General features: G+C 48.4%; 1 protein-coding gene across 2 annotated transcripts in view; it reads left to right on the top strand.

Annotated features, from left to right (window-relative positions):
* LOC128695029 (uncharacterized) overlaps positions 1 to 20,966 on the top strand; it is a gene marked incomplete at its 3' end in the record, with an annotated part of 538,480 nt that overhangs the window by 224,014 nt on the left and 293,500 nt on the right. For both annotated transcript variants that reach the window (XM_070091416.1, XM_070091415.1), the window contains 1 exon segment: positions 9,551 to 9,688. In XM_070091416.1, coding sequence (XP_069947517.1) covers positions 9,551 to 9,688 — 138 coding nt within the window.

The raw sequence follows: 20,966 nt of genomic DNA, 5'->3' as shown, positions 1-20,966 counted from the left end.
GTTGATTGGACGTCTATCATTACTGAGAGTCAGGTGTTGCTGCTGTGCCTGAGTCCTCACCTTGTGGCTACTCTATAATATTATTGTAATGATCTAAACCTAACCTAACCTAACCTAACCTAACCTAAGCTAAGCTAATCTAACCTAACCTAACCTAACCTAACCTAACCTAACCTAACCTAAGCTAAGCTAACCTAACCTAACCTAACCTAACCTAACCTAACCTAACCTACCCTAGCCTAACCAACCCTAGCCTACCTACCCTACCTAACCTATCCTAGCCTAATGTAACGAAACCTAATCTAAACTAACAAAAGTAATCTAACCTAACCTAAATTAACCTAACCTAACCTAACGTAATCTAACCTAACCTAGCTTAGCCTAACCTAACCTAACGTAATCTAACTTAACCTAACCTAATATAACCTAACCTAATCTAACATAACCTAGCTTAACCTAACCTAATATAACCTAACATAACCTAACCTAACCAGCAGACTTCACACTCGTCTGATCCAACAACCATGATAACTGGTGACTGGGACAACGACAACCATGATAACTGGTGACTGGGACAACGACAACCATGATAACTGGTGACTGGGACAACGACAACCATGATAACTGGTGACTGGGACAACGACAACCATGATAACTGGTGACTGGGACATCAACAACCATGATAACTGGTGACTGGGACAACGACAACCATGATAACTGGTGACTGGGACAACGACAACCATGATAACTGGTGACTGGGACAACGACAACCATGATAACTGGTGACTGGGACAACGACAACCATGATAACTGGTGACTGGGACATCAACAACCATGATAACTGGTGACTGGGACAACGACAACCATGATAACTGGTGACTGGGACAACGACAACCATGATAACTGGTGACTGGGACAACGACAACCATGATTACTGGTGACTGGGACATCAACAACCATGATAACTGGTGACTGGGACATCGACAACCATGATAACTGGTGACTGGGACAACGACAACCATGATAACTGGTGACTGGGACAACGACAACCATGATAACTGGTGACTGGGACAACGACAACCATGATAACTGGTAACTGGGACAACGACAACCATGATAACTGGTAACTGGGACATCAACAACCATGATAACTGGTGACTGGGACAACGACAACCATGATAACTGGTGACTGGGACAACGACAACCATGATAACTGGTGACTGGGACAACGACAACCATGATTACTGGTGACTGGGACATCAACAACCATGATAACTGGTGACTGGGACATCGACAACCATGATAACTGGTGACTGGGACAACGACAACCATGATAACTGGTGACTGGGACAACGACAACCATGATTACTGGTGACTGGGACATCAGCAACCATGATAACTGGTGACTGGGACATCGACAACCATGATAACTGGTGACTGGGACAACGACAACCATGATTACTGGTGACTGGGACATCAACAACCATGATAACTGGTGACTGGGACATCAACAACCATGATAACTGGTGACTGGGACAACGATAACCATGATAACTGGTAACTGGGACATCAACAACTATGATAACTGGTGACTGGGACAACGACAACCATGATTACTGGTGACTGGGACATCAACAACCATGATAACTGGTGACTGGGACATCGACAACCATGATAACTGGTGACTGGGACAACGACAACCATGATAACTGGTGACTGGGACAACGACAACCATGATAACTGGTGACTGGGACAACGACAACCATGATAACTGGTAACTGGGACAACGACAACCATGATAACTGGTAACTGGGACATCAACAACCATGATAACTGGTGACTGGGACAACGACAACCATGATAACTGGTGACTGGGACAACGACAACCATGATAACTGGTGACTGGGACAACGACAACCATGATTACTGGTGACTGGGACATCAACAACCATGATAACTGGTGACTGGGACATCGACAACCATGATAACTGGTGACTGGGACAACGACAACCATGATAACTGGTGACTGGGACAACGACAACCATGATTACTGGTGACTGGGACATCAGCAACCATGATAACTGGTGACTGGGACATCGACAACCATGATAACTGGTGACTGGGACAACGACAACCATGATTACTGGTGACTGGGACATCAACAACCATGATAACTGGTGACTGGGACATCAACAACCATGATAACTGGTGACTGGGACAACGACAACCATGATAACTGGTAACTGGGACATCAACAACTATGATAACTGGTGACTGGGACAACGACAACCATGATAACTGGTGACTGGGACAACGACAACCATGATAACTGGTGACTGGGACAACGACAACCATGATAACTGGTGACTGGGACAACGACAACCATGATTACTGGTGACTGGGACATCGACAACCATGATAACTGGTGACTGGGACATCGACAACCATGATAACTGGTGACTGGGACAACGACAACCATGATAACTGGTGACTGGGACATCGACAACCATGATAACTGGTGACTGGGACAACGACAACCATGATAACTGGTAACTGGGACAACGACAACCATGATAACTGGTAACTGGGACATCAACAACCATGATAACTGGTGACTGGGACAACGACAACCATGATAACTGGTGACTGGGACAACGACAACCATGATAACTGGTGACTGGGACAACGACAACCATGATAACTGGTGACTGGGACAACGACAACCATTATAACTGGTGACTGGGACATCAACAACCATGATAACTGGTGACTGGGACAACGACAACCATGACAACTGGTGACTGGGACAACGACAACCATTATAACTGGTGACTGGGACATCAACAACCATGATAACTGGTGACTGGGACAACGACAGCCATGATAACTGGTGACTGGGACAACGACAACCATGATAACTGGTGACTGGGACAACGACAACCTTCACCATTATTCTAGGCTTCTTCCCCCCCCTCCCTCCCTCCCCCTCTCTCTCTCCCACGCCAGTGTTCTGTCAACTTTGGGATCTACTCCACCCACTCCACCCACTCATCCACTCCACCACCTAGGAGCCCCATGGGTGTCCTGAACCCTCTCCACAAGTCTGGCAAGATCATTCCATCAAGACTGTCTCCCAGATCTTGTTGAGGTTAAAAATTGAAAGCCCTTGTGTGTACACTTAAGACACCAGTTCCCACAGGACCTGCTTGTACCATCTTTGTTTTCCCTTGTAAGATCCTGATCTTGCTTGTAAGATCCTGAGCTTCCTTGTAAGATCCTGAGCTTCCTTGTAAGATTCGGGTCCCCCTTGTACGATCTTGATCTCTGCAAGATCCTCCTTCCTCCTCGTAAGGTCCTGCTCCTCCTTGTAAGATCCTGATCTTTCTTGTAAGATCCTGCTTCTTCCTTGTAAGATCCTGCTCCTGCTCCTCCAAGTAAGATCCTGCTCCTGCTCCTCCAAGTAAGATCCTGCTCCTGCTCCTCCTTGTATGATCCTGATTTTTCTTGTAAGATCCTACTTCCTCCTTGTAAGATCGTGCTCCTTGTAAGATCCTGATCTTTGTTGTAAGATCCTGGTTCTTGTAAGATCTTGGTCCTCCTTGTATGATCCTGATCTTCCTTGTAAGGTTTTGGCTTTCTTTGTAGTATCTTAGTCCTCCTTTTAGGACTCTGATCCTACTTGTAAGATCCTGATCCTCCTTGTAAAATATCGATCCTCCATTTTTTAAGATCTTGATCTTCCTTAAATTATCGTGACCTCTTCTCAGGATAAGGAGTGGGGTCAGGAATGCTGGAATGGTGGGGAGTGGGGCCAGGAATGCTGGGGTGGTGGGGAGTGGGGAGTGGGGTCTGGAATGGTGGGGTGGTGGGGAATGGGGTCAGGAATGCTGGGGTGGTGGGGAGTGGGGTTAGGAAAGCTGGAATGGTGGGGAATGGGGTCAGGAATACTGGGGTGGTGGAGAGTGGGGAGTGGGGTCTGGAATGGTGGGGTGGGGGGGATTGGGGTCAGGAATGCTGGGGTGGTGGGGAGTGGGGTTAGGAATGCTGGAATGGTGGGGAGTGGGGTCAGGAATACTGGGGTGGTGGAGAGTGGGGTCAGGAATGCTGGGGTGGTGGGGAGTGGGGTCAGGAATGCTGGGGTGGTGGGGAGTGGGGTCAGGAATGGTGGGGAGTGGGGCCAGGAATGCTGGGGTGGTGGGGAATGGGGTCAGGAATGCTGGGGTGGTGGGGAGTGGGGTTAGGAATGCTGGGGTGGTGAGGAGTGGGGTCAAGAATGCTGGGATGGTGGGGAGTGGGGTTAAGAATGCTGGGGTGGTGGGGATTGGGGTCAGGAATGCTGGGGTGGTGGGGAGTGGGGTCAGGAATGCTGGGGTGGTGGGGAGTGGGGTCAGGAATGCTGGGGTGGTGGGGAGTGGGATAAGGAATGCTGGGGTGGTGGGGAGTGGAGTCAGGAATGGTGGGGTGGTGGGGAGTGGGGTCAGGAATGCTGGGGCGGTGGGGAGTGGGGTCAGGAATGCTGGGGTGGTGGGGTTATGAATGCTGGGGTGGTGTGGAGTGGGGTCAAGAATGCTGGGATGGTGGGGAGTGGGGTCATGAATGCTGGGGTGGTGGGGAGTGGGGCCAGGAATGCTGGGGTGGTGGGGAGTGGGGTCAGGAATGCTGGGGTGGCGGGGAGTGGGGTCAGGAATGCTGGGGTTGTGGGGAGTGGGGTCAGGAATGCTGGAGTGGTGGGGAGTGGGGTCAGGAATGGTGGGGAGTGGGGCCAGGAATGCTGGGGTGGTGGGGAATGGGGTCAGGAATGCTGGGGTGGTGGGGAGTGGGATTAGGAATGCTGGGGTGGTGAGGAGTGGGGTCAAGAATGCTGGGATGGTGGGGAGTGGGGTTAAGAATGCTGGGGTGGTGGGGAGTGGGGTCAGGAATGCTGGGGTGGTGGGGAGTGGGGTCAGGAATGCTGGGGTGGTGGGGAGTGGGGTCAGGAATGCTGGGGTGGTGGGGAGTGGGATTAAGAATGCTGGGGTGGTGGGGAGTGGAGTGATGAATGGTGGGGTGGTGGGGAGTGGGGTCAGGAATGCTGGGGCGGTGGGGAGTGGGGTCAGGAATGCTGGGGTGGTGGGGTTAGGAATGCTGGGGTGGTGGGGAGTGGGGTCAAGAATGCTGGGATGGTGGGGAGTGGGGTCAAGAATGCTGGGGTGGTGGGGAGTGGGGACAGGAATGCTGGGGTGGTGGGGAGTGGGGTTAGGAATGCTGGGGTGGTGGGGAGTGGGGTTAGGAATGCTGGGGTGGTGGGGAGTGGGGTCAGGAATGCTGGGGTGGTGGGGAGTGGGGTCAGGAATGCTGGGGTGGCGGGGAGTGGGGTCAGGAATGCTGGGGTGGTGGGGAGTGGGGTCAGGAATGCTGGGGTGGCGGGGAGTGGGGTCAGGAATGCTGGGGTGGTGGGGAGTGGGGTCAGGAATGCTGGTGTGGTGGGGAGTGGGGTCAGGAATGGTGGGGAGTGGGGCCAGGAATGCTGGGGTGGTGGGGAATGGGGTCAGGAATGCTGGGGTGGTGGGGAGTTTGGTTAGGAATGCTGGGGTGGTGAGGAGTGGGGTCAAGAATGCTGGGATGGTGGGGAGTGGGGTTAAGAGTGCTGGGGTGGTGGGGAGTGGGGTCAGGAATGCTGGGGTGGTGGGGAGTGGGGTCAGGAATGCTGGGGTGGTGGGGAGTGGGGTCAGGAATGCTGGGGTGGTGGGGAGTGGGATTAAGAATGCTGGGGTGGTGGGGAGTGGAGTCAGGAATGGTGGGGTGGTGGGGAGTGGGGTCAGGAATGCTGGGGCGGTGGGGAGTGGGGTCAGGAATGCTGGGGTGGTGGGGAGTGGGGGCAGGAATGTTGGGGTGGTGGGGAGTGGGGTCAGGAATGCTGGGGTGGTGGGGAGTGGGGTCAGGAATGCTGGGGTGGTGGGGAGTGGGGTCAGGAATGTTGGGGTGAGCGTGCACTTGTAAATATGATAAGTATACAACATTCAGTAACGGGATGTTAATATAACGTGGGGTCAGGAGAGAGAGAGAGAGAGAGAGAGAGAGAGAGAGAGAGAGAGAGAGAGAGGGGAATTAAAAGAGAGATTGAGAGTGAGAAAGTGAGAGAGACAGAGAGTGGGAAAGTGAGATAGATTGAGAGAAAGTGAGAGAGATTGAAAGTGAAAAAATAAGAGAGGAGGGGATGGGGGAGGCATCTTCTTCGTGAAGCTGCGGTACAAAAATCAGATGATACCTGTGTTCTTCATGTACTTGTCTTCAAGAAAAGCCTTCTCCCTCCTCCTCCCCCTCGTCGTCTTCCTCCTCCTCTTTTTCTTCTTCTTCTTCTTCTTCTTCTTCTTCTTCTTTCTCCTCCTCCTCCTCGCTGTATTGGTCATGCTAGTTGCTTCTCATGTGACCTGTGTACAAAGTTACTCACGCCTCGTTATTTATAACTTAATGCAAACTTTTCTGTATACACGACTGCCTTTCAAACTTATGTGTACACACACACACACACACACACACACACACACACACACACACACACACACACACACACACACACACACACACACACACACACACACACACACACACACACACACACATGACATGATAACAACGTATAAAATAGTAAGAGGCTTTGACAAGGTGGACAAGGATCGAATGTTTCAGAGATGGGATACAGAAACAAGGGGACACAATTGGAAACTGAAAACCCAGATGAGTCATAGGGATGTTAGGAAGTATTTCTTTAGTCTTAGAGTTGTCAGGAGCTGGAATAATCTGGAGAGTGAAGTAGTGGAAGCAAGTTCCATAAATAGCTTTACGAAGAGACATGACAAATATCATGGAGCAGGGAGAGAGTGAATTAGTATCGACCAGTGAAGAGGCGGGGCCAGGAGCTATGAATCGACCCCTGCAACCACATATAGGTGAGTACACACACACACACACACACACACACACACACACACACACACACACACACACACACACACACACACACACCAGCACGGATTCATGGAAGACAAACCCTGTGTCACAAACCTACTGGAGTTTTATGACCAAGTAACAGAAGTAAGACACGAGAGAGTGGGGTGTGGGTTGATTTCATTTTCTTGGACTGCAAGAAGGCCTTCGACACAGTTCCTCACGAGAGATTAGTGCAGAAGCTAGAGGATCAGGCACGTATAACAGGAAGGGAACTACAATGGCTCAGAGAATACCTGACAGGGAGGCAACAACGAGTCATGGTACGTGATGAGGTATCACAATGGGCGCCTGTGACGAGCGGGGTCCCGCAGGGGTCAGTCCTAGGACCAGTGCTGTTTTTGTATATGTGAACGACATGACAAGGAATAGACTCATATGTGTCCCTTTTCCCTGGTGGATGAGGACCAGGCAGAAGGGGATCTAGACAGGCTGCAGGCTTGGTCCAGAAATAGGCTTCTAGAGTTCAACCCCACCAAGTGCAAAGTCATGAAGATTGGGGAAGGGCAAAGAAGACCGCAGATGGAGTACAGTCTAGGGGGCCAGAGACTACAAACCTCACTCAATGAAAAGGATCTTGAGGTAAGTATAACACCGAGTACATCTCCTGAGGCGCACTTCAACCAAATAACGGCTGTTGCATACGGGCGCCTAGCAAACCTAAGAATTGCATTCCCTCATCTTAATAAGGAATCGTTCAGGACCCTGTACACCGTGTACGTTAGGCCCATATTGGAGTATGCGGCACCAGTTTGGAGCCCACACCTAGCCAAGCATGTAAAGAAACTAGAGAAAGTGCAAAGGTTTGCAGCAAAACTAGTCCCAGAGCTAAGGGGTATGTCCTACGAGGAGAGGTTAAGGGAAATCGACCTGACGACACTGGAGGACAGGAGAGATAGGGGGGGATATGATAACGACATATTAAATACTGAGAGTAATTGACAAGGTGGACAGAGACAAGATGTTCCAGAGATGGGACACAGTAACAAGGGGACACAGTTGGAAGTTGAAGACTCAGATGAATCACAGGGATGTTAGGAAGTATTTCTTCAGTCACAGAGTTATCGCAAAAATCATTGTAAACTTATCTTAAAATATATTTAGTTGGATTAGGCTAAATTAAATTGCGTTTGTTTTAATAAGGTTAGGCAAGTTTTCCAAGGCTCTTTTGATGCAAAATTATTAATATATCTTTAATCGTATAAGAGGAAATTTTAGAAAGAACTTAATTTTAAAGTTCTTGCTAATTGACCAGTTTTACATATTCGGCACGACATATATATATATATATATATATATATATATATATATATATATATATATATATATATATATATATATATATATATATATAATATTATTTTTAAAAAAGCGCAAACAGAGTTTAAGTTTAATATGTTTATTGTTAGGTAAGACACATATGCAACAGTTAGGTATCTTTATTATGAAACGTTTCGCCTACACAGTAGGCTTCTTCAGTCAAGTACAGAAAAGTTGATAGAAGCAGAAGATACTTGAAGACGATGTAATCAGTCCATCACCCTTAAAGTTTTGAGGTGGTCAGTCCCTCAGTCTGGAGAAGAGCATTGTTCCATAGTATGAAACAATAACCTGTCGGTATTTTATACCATTTTAATGTTCAGTATGTTTATTATGCACCCCATACCCATCCAGTGGGCGGTAGTCAAAAGATTACAGAGGTACATAATGGGTCCAGGGACTGGGCCTCAAAGTTCTGATAGCTGAGCAAGTTACAGAGGTAATGAATTCACAAGTTACAAAGGTAATGAACTCACAAGTTACAAAGGTAATGAACTCACAAGTTACAAAGGTAATGAATACTGTAAGAATGGTTACTTACGTGTATACATGGCTACAATCATGAACAAATTTTAGAGTAATGAGCAATTCACACTTCCACACCCGGTCACAACTGTAGTGAGTTATTGGTGCAAATGTTGATTGTTGAGTCACACACACACACACATAAACACACACACACACACACACATACACACATACACACATACACACATACACAAACTCATACACACACACGCACACACACTCATACACACACACACACACACACACACACACACACACACACAAACACACACACACACATGCACACATGTGGTAATGCTTTATTTACAGCTAGCAAAGTCAGGGTATTTCTCCAGAATGGTCTGTAATATACCACTGTGGATAAAATACTTAGCCATTTCTTGAACATTTCTGAGTGAGTTGTTTCTAAATTCATTAATTTGATCACACTCCAGTACATAATGACGCAGGGTGTGACAATAGTCCATCTGGCAAAGTTTACATTTCGTTTGGTCTACATCTGGTGGTGGTGATTTAACCTGCCAAAGATACTTGTAACCCAGCCGGAGCCGGGCGGTAGTGACATCCAAGAGTCTGCTTATTTTGTTGGATGCACCATAGACATGTGGCTCCTCCTGCATGATAGAATGATGATAGATGGACTCACTGGTGTCAATCTCCCTGAGCCTTAAGTCAAACAGAGTGCTCATTTTAGTGTTTTCTTTTCCGTTAACAGAGAACGGGGTGTTGAGCTTCGAGAATCCTAACTACACTCTGGGCGGCGCTAACGATCCACGCCTTGACGACGCCCTCAACAGTAACAACGGTCCAGCTACCCATGACGGCCCTCTGGACGGTGGATTGGCGGCCCTAGGTACGTACCCTCACCAACGGTGGCCTAGCAGCCGTTGGGTTAACGGTAGTAGCAGTGGCCTGGCTGCTGTAGGTATTCAGCATTAGTTGCAATAGTAACGGTGTCCTGGCTACCCTTGATAGGTAGCAACAGTAACAGTGTCCTGGCTACCCTTGATAGGTAACAACACCAACAGTGTCCTGGCTACCCTTGATAGATAAAACACGAACAGTGTCCTGGCTACCCTTGATAGATAACAACAACAATGTCCTGGGTACCCTTGATAGATAACACCAACAGCGTCCTGGCTACCCTTGATAGGTAACAACACCAACAGCGTCCTGGCTACCCTTGATAGATAACAACACCAACAGTGTCCTGGCTACCCTTGATAGATAACAACACCAACAGTGTCCTGGCTACCCTTGATAGATAACAACAACAATGTCCTGGGTACCCTTGATAGATAACACCAACAGCGTCCTGGCTACCCTTGATAGGTAACAACACCAACAGCGTCCTGGCTACCCTTGATAGATAACAACACCAACAGTGTCCTGGCTACCCTTGATAGATAACAACACCAACAGTGTCCTGGCTACCCTTGATAGATAACAACACCAACAGTGTCCTGGCTACCCTTGATAGATAACAACACCAACAGTGTCCTGGCTACCCTTGATAGATAACAACACCAACAGTGTCCTGGCTACCCTTGATAGATAACAACACCAACAGTGTCCTGGCTACCCTTGATAGATAACACCAACAGTGTCCTGGCTACCCTTGATAGATAACAACACCAACAGTGTCCTGGCTACCCTTGATAGATAACAACACCAACAGTGTCCTGGCTACCCTTGATAGATAACAACACCAACAGTGTCCTGGCTACCCTTGATAGATAACAACACCAACAGTGTCCTGGCTACCCTTGATAGATAACAACACCAACAGTGTCCTGGCTACCCTTGATAGATAACAACACCAACAGTGTCCTGGCTACCCTTGATAGATAACAACACCAACAGTGTCCTGGCTACCCTTGATAGATAACAACACCAACAGTGTCCTGGCTACCCTTGATAGATAACAACACCAACAGTGTCCTGGCTACCCTTGATAGATAACAACACCAACAGTGTCCTGGCTACCCTTGATAGATAACAACACCAACAGTGTCCTGGCTACCCTTGATAGATAACAACAACAGTGTCCTGGCTACCCTTGATAGATAACAACACCAACAGTGTCCTGGCTACCCTTGATAGATAACAACACCAACAGTGTCCTGGCTACCCTTGATAGATAACAACACCAACAGTGTCCTGGCTACCCTTGATAGATAACAACACCAACAGTGTCCTGGCTACCCTTGATAGATAACAACACCAACAGTGTCCTGGCTACCCTTGATAGATAACAACACCAACAGTGTCCTGGCTACCCTTGATAGATAACAACACCAACAGTGTCCTGGCTACCCTTGATAGATAACAACACCAACAGTGCCCTGGCTACCCTTGATAGATAACAACACCAACAGTGTCCTGGCTACCCTTGATAGATAACAACACCAACAGTGTCTTGGCTACCCTTGATATGTAACAACAACAGTGTCCTGGCTACCCTTGATAGATAACAACACCAACAGTGTCCTGGCTACCCTTGATAGATAACAACACCAACAGTGTCCTGGCTACCCTTGATAGATAACAACACCAACAGTGTCCTGGCTACCCTTGATAGATAACAACACCAACAGTGTCCTGGCTACCCTTGATAGATAACCACACCAACAGTGTCCTGGCTACCCTTGATAGATAACAACACCAACAGTGTCCTGGCTACCCTTGATAGATAACAACACCAACAGTGTCCTGGCTACCCTTGATAGATAACAACACCAACAGTGTCCTGGCTACCCTTGATAGATAACAACACCAACAGTGTCCTGGCTACCCTTGATAGATAACAACACCAACAGTGTCCTGGCTACCCTTGATAGGTAACAACACCAACAGTGTCCTGGCTACCCACCAACAGTGTGATAGATAACACCACAGTGTCCTGGCTAATATGTAACAGTGTCCTGGCTACCCTTGATAGATAACAAACAACATAGGTGTCCTGGCTACCCTTGATAGATAACACCAACAGTGTCCTGGCTACCCTTGATAGATAACAACACCAACAGTGTCCTGGCTACCCTTGATAGATAACAACACCAACAGTGTCCTGGCTACCCTTGATAGATAACAACACCAACAGTGTCCTGGCTACCCTTGATAGATAACAACACCAACAGTGTCCTGGCTACCCTTGATATGTAACAACACCAACAGTGTCCTGGCTACCCTTGATAGATAACAACACCAACAGTGTCCTGGCTACCCTAGATAGATAACAACACCAACAGTGTCCTGGCTACCCTAGATAGATAACAACACCAACAGTGTCCTGGCTACCCTAGATAGATAACAACACCAACAGTGTCCTGGCTACCCTTGATAGATAACAACACCAACAGTGTCCTGGCTACCCTTGATAGATAACAACACCAACAGTGTCCTGGCTACCCTTGATAGATAACAACACCAACAGTGTCCTGGCTACCCTTGATAGATAACAACACCAACAGTGTCCTGGCTACCCTTGATAGATAACAACACCAACAGTGTCCTGGCTACCCTTGATAGATAACAACACCAACAGTGTCCTGGCTACCCTTGATAGATAACAACACCAACAGTGTCCTGGCTACCCTTGATAGATAACAACACCAACAGTGTCCTGGCTACCCTTGATAGATAACAACACCAACAGTGTCCTGGCTACCCTTGATAGATAACAACAGTGTCCTGGCTACCCTTGATAGATAACAGTGTCCTGGCTACCCTTGATAGATAACAACACCAACAGTGTCCTGGCTACCCTTGATAGATAACAACACCAACAGTGTCCTGGCTACCCTTGATAGATAACAACACCAACAGTGTCCTGGCTACCCTTGATAGATAACAACACCAACAGTGTCCTGGCTACCCTTGATAGATAACAACACCAACAGTGTCCTGGCTACCCTTGATAGATAACAACACCAACAGTGTCCTGGCTACCCTTGATAGATAACAACACCAACAGTGTCCTGGCTACCCTTGATAGATAACAACACCAACAGTGTCCTGGCTACCCTTGATAGATAACAACACCAACAGTGTCCTGGCTACCCTTGATAGATAACAACACCAACAGTGTCCTGGCTACCCTTGATAGATAACAACACCAACAGTGTCCTGGCTACCCTTGATAGATAACAACACCAACAACAGTGTCCTGGCTACCCTTGATAGATAACAACACCAACAGTGTCCTGGCTACCCTTGATAGATAACAACACCAACAGTGTCCTGGCTACCCTTGATAGGTAACAACACCAACAGTGTCCTGGCTACCCTTGATAGATAACAACACCAACAGTGTCCTGGCTACCCTTGATAGATAACAACACCAACAGTGTCCTGGCTACCCTTGATAGATAACAACACCAACAGTGTCCTGGCTACCCTTGATAGGTAACAACACCAACAGTGTCCTGGCTACCCTTGATAGGTAACAACACCAACAGTGTCCTGGCTACCCTTGATAGATAACAACACCAACAGTGTCCTGGCTACCCTTGATAGATAACAACACCAACAGTGTCCTGGCTACCCTTGATAGATAACAACACCAACAGTGTCCTGGCTACCCTTGATAGGTAGTGTCCTGGCTACCCTTGATAGATAACAGTGTCCTGGCTACCCTTGATAGGTAGCAACAGTAACAGTGTCCTGGCTACCCTTGATAGATAACAACACCAACAGTGTCCTGGCTACCCTTGATAGGTAACAACACCAACAGTGTCCTGGCTACCCTTGATAGATAGCAACACCAACAGTGTCCTGGCTACCCTTGATAGATAGCAACACCAACAGTGTCCTGGCTACCCTTGATAGATAACAGTGTCCTGGCTACCCTTGATAGATAGCAACACCAACAGTGTCCTGGCTACCCTTGATAGATAACAACACCAACAGTGTCCTGGCTACCCTTGATAGATAACAACACCAACAGTGTCCTGGCTACCCTTGATAGATAACAACACCAACAGTGTCCTGGCTACCCTTGATAGATAACAACACCAACAGTGTCCTGGCTACCCTTGATAGATAACAACACCAACAGTGTCCTGGCTACCCTTGATAGATAACAACACCAACAGTGTCCTGGCTACCCTTGATAGATAACAACACCAACAGTGTCCTGGCTACCCTAGATAGTGTCCTGGCTACCCTACAACACCAAAAGTGTCCTGGCTACCCTTGATAGATAACAACACCAACAGTGTCCTGGCTACCCTTGATAGATAACACCAACAGTGTCCTGGCTACCCTTGATAGATAACACCAACAGTGTCCTGGCTACCCTTGATAGGTAACAACACCAACAGTGTCCTGGCTACCCTTGATAGATAACACCAACAGTGTCCTGGCTACCCTTGATAGATAACAACACCAACAGTGTCCTGGCTACCCTTGATAGATAGCAACAGTAACAGTGTCCTGGCTACCCTTTAGATAACAACACCAACAGTGTCCTGGCTACCCTTGATAGATAACAACACCAACAGTGTCCTGGCTACCCTTGATAGGTAACAACACCAACAGTGTCCTGGCTACCCTTGATAGATAACTTGATAGATAACAACACCAACAGTGTCCACCCTAGATAGATAACAGTGTCCTGGCTACCCTTGATAGATAACACCAACAGTGTTCTGGCTACCCTTGATAGATAACACCAACAGTGTCCTGGCTACCCTTGATAGATAACAACACCAACAGTGTCCTGGCTACCCTTGATATGTGTCCTGGCTACCCTTGATATGTAACAACACCAACAGTGTCCTGGCTACCCTTGATAGATAACAACACCAACAGCGTCCTGGCTACCCTTGATAGGTAACAACACCAACAGCGTCCTGGCTACCCTTGATAGATAACAACACCAACAGTGTCCTGGCTACCCTTGATAGATAACAACACCAACAGTGTCCTGGCTACCCTTGATAGATATCAACACCAACAGCGTCCTGGCTACCCTTGATAGATAACAACACCAACAGTGTCCTGGCTACCCTTGATAGATAACAACACCAACAGTGTCCTGGCTACCCTTGATAGATAACACCAACAGTGTCCTGGCTACCCTTGATAGATAACAACACCAACAGTGTCCTGGCTACCCTTGATAGATAACAACACCAACAGTGTCCTGGCTACCCTTGATAGATAACACCAACAGTGTCCTGGCTACCCTTGATAGGTAACAACACCAACAGTGTCCTGGCTACCCTTGATAGGTAACAATAGTAACAGTGTCCTGGTTACCCTTCATAGGTAGCCACAGTAACAGTGTCCTGGCTACCCTTGATAGGTAGCAACCGTAACAGTGTCCTGGCTACCCTTGATAGGTAGCAACAGTAACAGTGTCCTGGCTACCCTTGATAGGTAGCAACAGTAACAGTGTCCTGGCTACCCTTGATAGGTAGCAACAGTAACAGTGTCCTGGCTACCCTTGATAGGTAGCCACAGTAACAGTGTCCTGGCTACCCTTGATAGGTAGCCACAGTAACAGTGTCCTTGCTACCCTTGATAGGTAGCAACAGTAACAGTGTCCTGGCTACCCTTGATAGGTAGCCACAGTAACAGTGTCCTGGCTACCCTTGATAGGTAGCAACAGTAACAGTGTCCTGGCTACCCTTGATAGGTAGCCACAGTAACAGTGTCCTGGCTACCCTTGATAGGTAGCCACAGTAACAGTGTCCTGGCTACCCTTGATAGGTAGCAACAGTAACAGTGTCCTGGCTACTCTTCATAGGTAGCAACAATAACAGTGTCCTGGCTACTCTTGATAGGTAGCAACAGTAACAGTGTCCTGGCTACCCTTGATAGGTAGCCACAGTAACAGTGTCCTGGCTACCCTTGATAGGTAGCCACAGTAACAGTGTCCTGGCTACCCTTGATAGGTAGCAACAGTGACAGTGTCCTGGCTACCCTTAATAGGTAGCAACAGTAACAGTGTCCTGGCTACCCTTGATAGGTAGCAACAATAACAGTGTCCTGGCTACTCTTGATAGGTAGCAACAGTAACAGTGTCCTGGCTACTCTTGATAGGTAGCCACAGTAACAGTGTCCTGGCTACCCTTGATAGGTAGCCACAGTAACAGTGTCCTGGCTACCCTTGATAGGTAGCCACAGTAACAGTGTCCTGGCTACCCTTGATAGGTAGCCACAGTAACAGTGTCCTGGCTGCCCTTGATAAGTAGCAACAGTAACAGTGTCCTGGCTACCCTTGATAGGTAGCCACAGTAACAGTGTCCTGGCTACCCTTGATAGGTAGCCACAGTAACAGTGTCCTGGCTACCCTTGATAGGTAGCAACAGTAACAGTGTCCTGGCTACCCTTGATAGGTAGCCACAGTAACAGTGTCCTGGCTACCCTTGATAGGTAGCAACAGTAACAGCGTCCTGGCTACCCTTGATAGGTAGCAACAGTAACAGCGTCCTGGCTACCCTTGATATGTAGCCACAGTAACAGTGTCCTGGCTACCCTTGATAGGTAGCAACAGTAACAGTGTCCTGGCTACCCTTGATAGGTAGCAACAGTAACAGTGTCCTGGCTACTGTATATATAGGAAGGAGTATAGCAAACACTCTCTGAGAGTCAAATTTATTTTGACAGACGATCAGCTGACGGATGTAAACACTTCCAGCTGATTGTTCCCTTCTTATTTCTCCTCTCCCCCTCCGCCTTACTCTCGTTACCCCCTTCTTTCCTCCCCTCTTCCTCCCGCGTCCCCGGCATGAGGAGGGGAGATAATAAACAAGGCTCAAAGGAAAATGAATAAAGAATCTGCGGAAAAGATAGTTGAATAAGATGATAATGTTAGGAAGTTTGAAGCTGGGAAAATGACGTCGAAATTTAAACTTAGGCTCAGTGTTTTTTATGAATATATAATGAGAGTTTTAAGTATAATGAATATGATGTTCAAGAACACTTACAAAAGTCAAGAATATCATAAAACAGTTAATTAGTGAAGCGTATTTTCTGAAACTTAAAAAGCAACGAATGGTAAGTGGAGGAAGAGGAGGAATAAACAGTATTGAAGAACAAAATGAAAGTAATATTATTGAAGGTAAAAGGACGTAAGTGCAACTAACAAGAAATGTGACATTTTATTGTGGCAACGTTTCGCTCTCCAGGAGTTTTGTCAAGCCGTTACAAACAATGCAGGGACACAAGAGGGTATATATAGGTACAGAGTGAGATGCAAAGCCCCTGTGACCATCCCTGCTCCAAGACCTTGCTACCACTGTGTGACCATCCCTGCTCCAAGACCTTGCTACCACTGTGTGACCATCCCTGCTCCAAGACCTTGCTACCACTGTGTGACCATCCCTGCTCCAAGACCTTGCTACCACTGTGTGACCATCCCTGCTCCAAGACCTTGCTACCACTGTGTGACCATCCCTGCTCCAAGACCTTGCTACCACTGTGACCATCCCTGCTCCAAGACCTTGCTACCACTGTGTGACCATCCCTGCTCCAAGACCTTGCTACCACTGTGTGACCATCCCTGCTCCAAGACCTTGCTACCACTGTGTGACCATCCCTGCTCCAAGACCTTGCTACCACTGTGTGACCATCCCTGCTCCAAGACCTTGCTACCACTGTGTGACCATCCCTGCTCCAAGACCTTGCTACCACTGTGTCCCTGCTCCAAGACCTTGCTACCACTGTAACCATCTCTGCTCCAAGACCTTGCTACCACTGTAACCATCTCTGCTCCAAGACCTTGCTACCACTGTAACCATCTCTGCTCCAAGACCTTGCTACCACTGTAACCATCTCTGCTCCAAGACCTTGCTACCACGGTACCCATCGCTGCTCCAAGACCTTGCTACCACTGTGTGACCCCCTGCTCCAAGACCTTGCTACCACTGTGTGACCACTCCCTGCTCCAAGACCTTGCTACCACTGTGTGACCATCCCTGCTCCAAGACCTTGCTACCACTGTGTGACCATCACTGCTCCAAGACCTTGCTACCACTGTGTGACCATCCCTGCTCCAAGACCTTGCTACCACTGTGTGACCATCCCTGCTCCAAGACCTTGCTACCACTGTGTGACCATCCCTGCTCCAAGACCTTGCTACCACTGTGTGACCATCCCTGCTCCAAGACCTTGCTACCACTGTGTGACCATCCCTGCTCCATCCCTGCTCCCTGCTCCAAGACCTTGCTACCACTGTGTGACCATCCCTGCTCCAAGACCTTGCTACCACTGTGTGACCATCCCTGCTCCAAGACCTTGCTACCACTGTGTGACCATCCCTGCTCCAAGACCTTGCTACCACTGTGTGACCGTCCCTGCTCCAAGACCTTGCTACCACTGTGTGACCATCCCTGCTCCAAGACCTTGCTACCACTGTGTGACCATCCCTGCTCCAAGACCTTGCTACCACTGTGTGACCATCCCTGCTCCAAGACCTTGCTACCACTGTGTGACCATCCCTGCTCCAAGACCTTGCTACCACTGTGTGACCATCCCTGCTCCAAGACCTTGCTACCACTGTGTGACCATCCCTGCTCCAAGACCTTGCTACCACTGTGTGACCATCCCTGCTCCAAGACCTTGCTACCACTGTGTGACCATCCCTGCTCCAAGACCTTGCTACCACTGTGTGCTCCAAGACCTTGCTATCCCTGCTCCAAGACCTTGCTACCACTGTGTGACCATCCCTGCTCCAAGACCTTGCTACCACTGTGTGACCATCCCTGCTCCAAGACCTTGCTACCACTGTGTGACCATCCCTGCTCCAAGACCTTGCTACCACTGTGTGACCATCCCTGCTCCAAGACCTTGCTACCACTGTGTGACCATCCCTGCTCCAAGACCTTGCTACCACTGTGTCCCTGCTCCAGCTCCAAGACCTTGCTACCACTGTGTGACCATCCCTGCTCCAAGACCTTGCTACCACTGTGTGACCATCCCTGCTCCAAGACCTTGCTACCACTGTGTGACCATCCCTGCTCCAAGACCTTGCTACCACTGTGTGACCATCCCTGCTCCAAGACCTTGCTACCACTGTGTGACCATCCCTGCTCCAAGACCTTGCTACCACTGTGTGACCATCCCTGCTCCAAGACCTTGCTACCACTGTGTGACCATCCCTGCTCCAAGACCTTGCTACCACTGTGTGACCTTGCTACCACTGTGTGACTCCAAGACCTTGCTACCACTGTGTGACCATCCCTGCTCCAAGACCTTGCTACCACTGTGTGACCATCCCTGCTCCAAGACCTTGCTACCACTGTGTGACCATCCCTGCTCCAAGACCTTGCTACCACTGTGTGACCATCCCTGCTCCAAGACCTTGCTACCACTGTGTGACCATCCCTGCTCCAAGACCTTGCTACCACTGTGTGACCATCCCTGCTCCAAGACCTTGCTACCACTGTGTGACCATCCCTGCTCCAAGACCTTGCTACCACTGTGTGACCATCCCTGCTCCAAGACCTTGCTACCACTGTGTGACCATCCCTGCTCCAAGACCTTGCTACCACTGTGTGACCATCCCTGCTCCAAGACCTTGCTACCACTGTGTGACCATCCCTGCTCCAAGACCTTGCTACCACTGTGTGACCATCCCTGCTCCAAGACCTTGCTACCACTGTGTGACCATCCCTGCTCCAAGACCTTGCTACCACTGTGTGACCATCCCTGCTCCAAGACCTTGCTACCACTGTGTGACCATCCCTGCTCCAAGACCTTGCTACCACTGTGTGACCATCCCTGCTCCAAGACCTTGCTACCACTGTGTGACCATCCCTGCTCCAAGACCTTGCTACCACTGTCCAAGTTGACCACTGTGTGACCCTGCTCCAAGACCTTGCTACCACTGTGTGACCATCCCTGCTCCAAGACCTTGCTACCACTGTGTGACCATCCCTGCTCCAAGACCTTGCTACCACTGTGTGACCATCCCTGCTCCAAGACCTTGCTACCACTGTGTGACCATCCCTGCTCCAAGACCTTGCTACCACTGTGTGACCATCCCTGCTCCAAGACCTTGCTACCACTGTGTGACCATCCCTGCTCCAAGACCTTGCTACCACTGTCACCATCCCTGCTCCAAGACCTTGCTACCACCAGATATCACTAATGTTGCCAGCACAAGAGGAAACTGGATCACTATCTCCGCCAAGTGCCAGATTAACCAGACTGTGATGTATTGGTGGCCCAGTTAGTCTCTAACTCCAACACCCTGGTTGATCAGGCAATCATCAGGGAGCCTGACCCCAGGCCAGACTGAGGGTGAAAAAAGTCTCGAAACAGGTAACAGGCACAGCATCTTGTTCCAGTGTATGAGGAAGAGGAAATATCCTCCAGGTTGTAACACGTTTACTGTTATTCTGCTGGGAATGTTAACATTTAATCGGCTGAGAGAATTTAACGTCAGTCAAGCTCTCTTAGTACTTGCATTAGTAAGCTGTGAGTGTTCATGTCAGTCAACTGATTATGTTTATATTAATCAGCTGTAAGTGCTCAGGTTACTCAGCTGATTGTGTTTACATTAGTCAGATGTAAGTGCTCACGTCACTCAGCTGATTGTGTTTACATTAGTCAGATGTGAGTGTTCACGTCACTCAGCTGATTGTGTTTACATTAGTCAGATGTAAGTGCTCACGTCACTCAGCTGATTGTGTTTACATTAGTCAGATGTGAGTGTTCACGTCACTCAGCTGATTGTGTTTACATTAGTCAGATGTAAGTGCTCACGTCACTCAGCTGATTGTGTTTACATTAGTCAGATGTGAGTGTTCACGTCACTCAGCTGATTGTGTTTACATTAGTCAGATGTGAGTGTTCACGTCACTCAGCTGATTGTGTTTACATTAGTCAGATGTGAGTGCTCACGTCACTCAGCTGATTGTGTTTACATTAGTCAGATGTGAGTGTTCACGTCACTCAGCTGATTATGAGATATAATGAGTGAGAGGTAGTAAATAAGTCTATTGTTTTAAAACATCACTTGTCACGAAGCTAATACCTGCTATTCCACAGTGAGAAAGAATCTTTTTCCTTACAAGGAAATAGTATTATATTCCGTCTCCCTCTATCCCTTTCCCTCGTCTTTTTCCTCCGACTCGGGTAGACCATCCTGAGGGATGGTAATTCCCAGGTGATAGTGA

The sequence above is a fragment of the Cherax quadricarinatus genome, chromosome 35 (genome assembly GCF_038502225.1).
Source record: "Cherax quadricarinatus isolate ZL_2023a chromosome 35, ASM3850222v1, whole genome shotgun sequence".
NCBI lineage: Eukaryota > Metazoa > Arthropoda > Malacostraca > Decapoda > Parastacidae > Cherax > Cherax quadricarinatus.
Note: the sequence above shows the minus strand (reverse complement) of the source record. Positions and strands in the feature narration are given on the sequence as shown.